The sequence below is a fragment of the Priapulus caudatus genome, unplaced genomic scaffold (genome assembly GCF_000485595.1).
Source record: "Priapulus caudatus unplaced genomic scaffold, Priapulus_caudatus-5.0.1 Scaffold703, whole genome shotgun sequence".
NCBI lineage: Eukaryota > Metazoa > Priapulida > Priapulimorpha > Priapulimorphida > Priapulidae > Priapulus > Priapulus caudatus.
In genome coordinates this window covers 68,374-71,976 of record NW_014577764.1, presented here as the reverse complement: position 1 = coordinate 71,976, position 3,603 = coordinate 68,374, and the positions used below count along the sequence as shown (strand labels likewise).

At 44.9% G+C, this 3,603-nt stretch overlaps 1 protein-coding gene across 1 annotated transcript in view; it reads left to right on the top strand.

Moving 5' to 3' along the window:
- Nucleotides 1–2,277, top strand: part of LOC106812935 (cell division cycle 7-related protein kinase-like) — an 83,489-nt gene extending 81,212 nt beyond the window's left edge. The window contains exon 10 of the mRNA XM_014816945.1: nucleotides 1,251–2,277. Within this exon, the coding sequence (XP_014672431.1) occupies nucleotides 1,251–1,753 (503 nt within the window). The 3' untranslated portion in view covers nucleotides 1,754–2,277. The remainder of the gene's footprint in view (nucleotides 1–1,250) is intronic.
- The last annotated feature ends 1,326 nt before the right edge of the window (nucleotides 2,278–3,603 follow it).

The window sequence follows — 3,603 nt, the reverse complement described above, 5'->3', positions numbered from 1 at the left end:
AACCTTGCCGCTGCAGAATGCGGAAATTAAGCCTAGAAATCGTAATGATTCCGCAGAATGAGGAATGGTTGGAGACCCTGCTTTTATGTGTCATTAGATTATATATGTTTATGCTCTACTCTGTGCATGCATGCTCTACTACAAGTTACCCATGGGTAGGGACCATGGGGGACCATATACTGAGTACCTATAGCAGTAATAATGTACCATATAGAATCAACCATCATGAAAAACCAAGAAAATACCAATAATATCTTTTCATTTAATATCTGATATTCTATCTATTTCTATCTATCTATATCTGATATGTCTATCTATTCATATGGTACTTTAATCTATAACCTATCAGGTTATATTCTCTTGGGAATAAGTGATCTCCCTCTCCCAAATGGTATCGCCTACGACCTGCTGGTTAGTACGGTGAAAAGTTAGCCAGACAAATAACTGGTTTTCAGCCTCAACATTTTCACCCCCCCCCCCAAAGCACAAAATATGATTATACGGCTATAATACGCGTTTTTTACAGTCACACAAACACATACACACGCACACTAACGGACGCGCGGGTATAGTCGAATGCATGCGTGCGCGTGTATTACAGGCGTAAATTCACATTTTGTGTCTCAGGAGGTGAAAAAGTTTCGGCTGAAATACGGTCATTTGGCTGGCAAACGTTTCACCGTGTTCTTGACGTTGGGGGCGATACCATCCGCGAGAGGGGAGTAAGGAATGTGATTCCTGTTAACTTTTATTCACTGTTAATGTTACTGCCTGGCATAGCAGATGAAAGGTCAGCATAAGGAAACGGCAACTGTTTATGATTCTTATTAAATCTTTATTGCATGTAATGCAACTAGAAATACATGTACTGAAGACAGTCTTTTTCATGGAGAAGAAATTTGATACATGCAATAGTATTGAGCAGTTAAAATAATAAAATTTCTGAGTGATACAGTACATTGTGTGATACATAGTTCTGAGTGATACATGTTACATCAAAGCTTTACATATTGTTACAGGACTGTGACATGAATGTACGTGAATGACAATATGAAACAACTATTGTGTACCACGTCGGTAATCAGCGAGATATAGCGGCTGTTTATTCTGCTGTCGGCACTCGTGTAAAACAATTATTTTTAGTTTATATATGAATCTAAGGTATATAATTATGCTGACGCTAAAAGATAAAACTACTTGTCACAGATTATCCTTGCAAAAAACATGTCCTTGAAAAAATAATTCACACTTTTGTGGGAACCATATTATCATGTCTTCGCCTGCCCTGAACGCATGGTCACAAATCTTTGTTACAGACAAGACTGTGCTGTGCAGTCAGCGATGTCCTGCCCTCGATCTACGGAAGCTGTGCGAGAGACTGCGCCACGGCAACGACGTCGCCATGGAGACGAGGCGCACGCGACGCGACAGCGCGCGTGGCTCCCCCTGTCGGCAGTGCAGGCAGGTGCCGTGCATGTGCAGGAATCCGGGCGCCAGGATGGCGAGGACGTCGGCGGGTAGCGCCACATGTGCATCACCGCGCCGCTCGAGCGACGTCGGTGGCGTAGGGGGCGCCACTCCACGGCCCGCACGCGCGAGGGGCGGCGATTCGTGGAAGGAAGTGCCGCCAAGTGCGTACGCACTACTGTATCAGCTGCTGGACTTGAACCCGAGCACCAGGATTACGGCTGCCGAGGCCATGGAAAGCCCGTTTCTAACAGAAGGTAGGGAACCGGGATGTCGCGAGAAATAGCGCAATATGTGCGGAGACGTGCATGTATTGTCGCTGTACTTGTGTTGTCGGTTTCTGCTGGTGTCACTGTCCGTATTGCATCACTGAAACGGAATCGCACAATTTTTTGTCTTCGGATGAAATGACAGCACTCTATATTTTCTAATACCCGAGACTGTATATATCGTTCTTGAACTGTGAATGCACTAGAACTGCCAAATTTGCTTGTGTTGAGGCCGCTTTCTGCGTGCGTGCGTGCGTGCGTGCATGTGAGTCCACGTTCGAGTTGTACGTGTGAAAACATTCCCATAGACATAGAGAGCAAGTCAAATTATGTTTTGAAATTTATTGCATGTAATCTTCTAATCTAAAGGCAGAGTCGCCTCTCTAATCACTCTGATTGGCTAATAATTGTTTTCACGTTTCTCGTCACGGTTACTATGGTGACGCAATATGTTACTGAGAGCTAGGTTATTGCCTAGTTGTCCAATACGAAAAATATTCTGTAACAAAGTTTAATAAATATATACTAATTGATGTTTTTACAGCATTCTACACGTGTTTACTTTCTGTACCACCCTTCACGTCATCAAGTGAGGAAGCAAAACATATCACAGCATTAGAAGGACGATTCATCTTCTCTAGGTGAAAACTAAGGCTCATAGGGTCTGTCCCCCAGGGTACTGCCGGAAAGTACCCTGGTCACTATTTGATATGGTTAGGGTTAGGATTAGGGTTAGTGTTAGGGAGTAGGCGTAGGCGACTCCCTAGACTCGTTAGTGGAGTAGGCGAGGTACGGTCCGGCATATTAGATAGTACCAGGGTACATTCCGGTATACCGGACCGTACCCAGGGTACGTTCCGGCAGTACCCCGGGGGACATAGACCCTCTCAGTGTGCTGCAGTCACAGAAGTCTAGCTGTCACAGACATAGAGGACATGATCATCTGAGTGGTGGGAATCATGGATTTGCAGCAATATCCTGTCAGGAGTAGTAGATTCCTGATCCTATTGGTAATGAATTGAATTAATTGAAACTTCTCAACTCACCGTACAGTAATATAACATGAACTTCGTATACGGAATACCCGCTTTTATACACGAATACATCTATATGTATATGCGTATGCAACGCATGCACAAATTTACACAATTCACTACAGAAAAGATCGTCAATCACCCTGACATGTAAATATACTGAATATATGATCTACAACATATTCCTACTAATAGTGACGTATCTTCAATGATACCCATACGTACAAACATAGTACGATTACTGTATGATACAAATATGGTGTATATAGTCGTAATAGCAGCAAGAAAGCAGCTTTGACCGTACGAATATACAACCAGATGAGACGGGATACCAGAGAAGTGTTGCCAAAAGGAGGTGTTGATCCTATACCCGCTGAGCGGAGATCTTGCGCGCAGTTCCGCGGCAAGGCGCACGCGACCGCGGCAACGTCCTACGACAGTATGCAGCGCTGGCAGCTATGGATCCGTGCGGCGAACCCATAGGCCGGCGCACGGATCCATAGCTGAGGGGGTCAAAGCCCTTCTCGTACGCCAGATTCCGGCCTATTTAGAGAGTATTCCGTACGCCGAGGTGCGGTACGCCGTACGCGGCGATGACAGTATAACGTATTCCGTACGCGAAATAATTGATACTATGAGGGCAGGAAAAGTTCAGAAAAAAACACAATCCCCGATCGTTTCCAGTTAGGGACAGTCGCACGTAGGATCGCGAACAGACGGGAATCAGTCGAATCCAGTCGGTGTACCAGTCTAATGTTAATGAATGTATCATAAGTTCCGGTTGTAATGCAACAACCCACGACAAGGGGCTGGGACTGATTTAGGCCATTTAC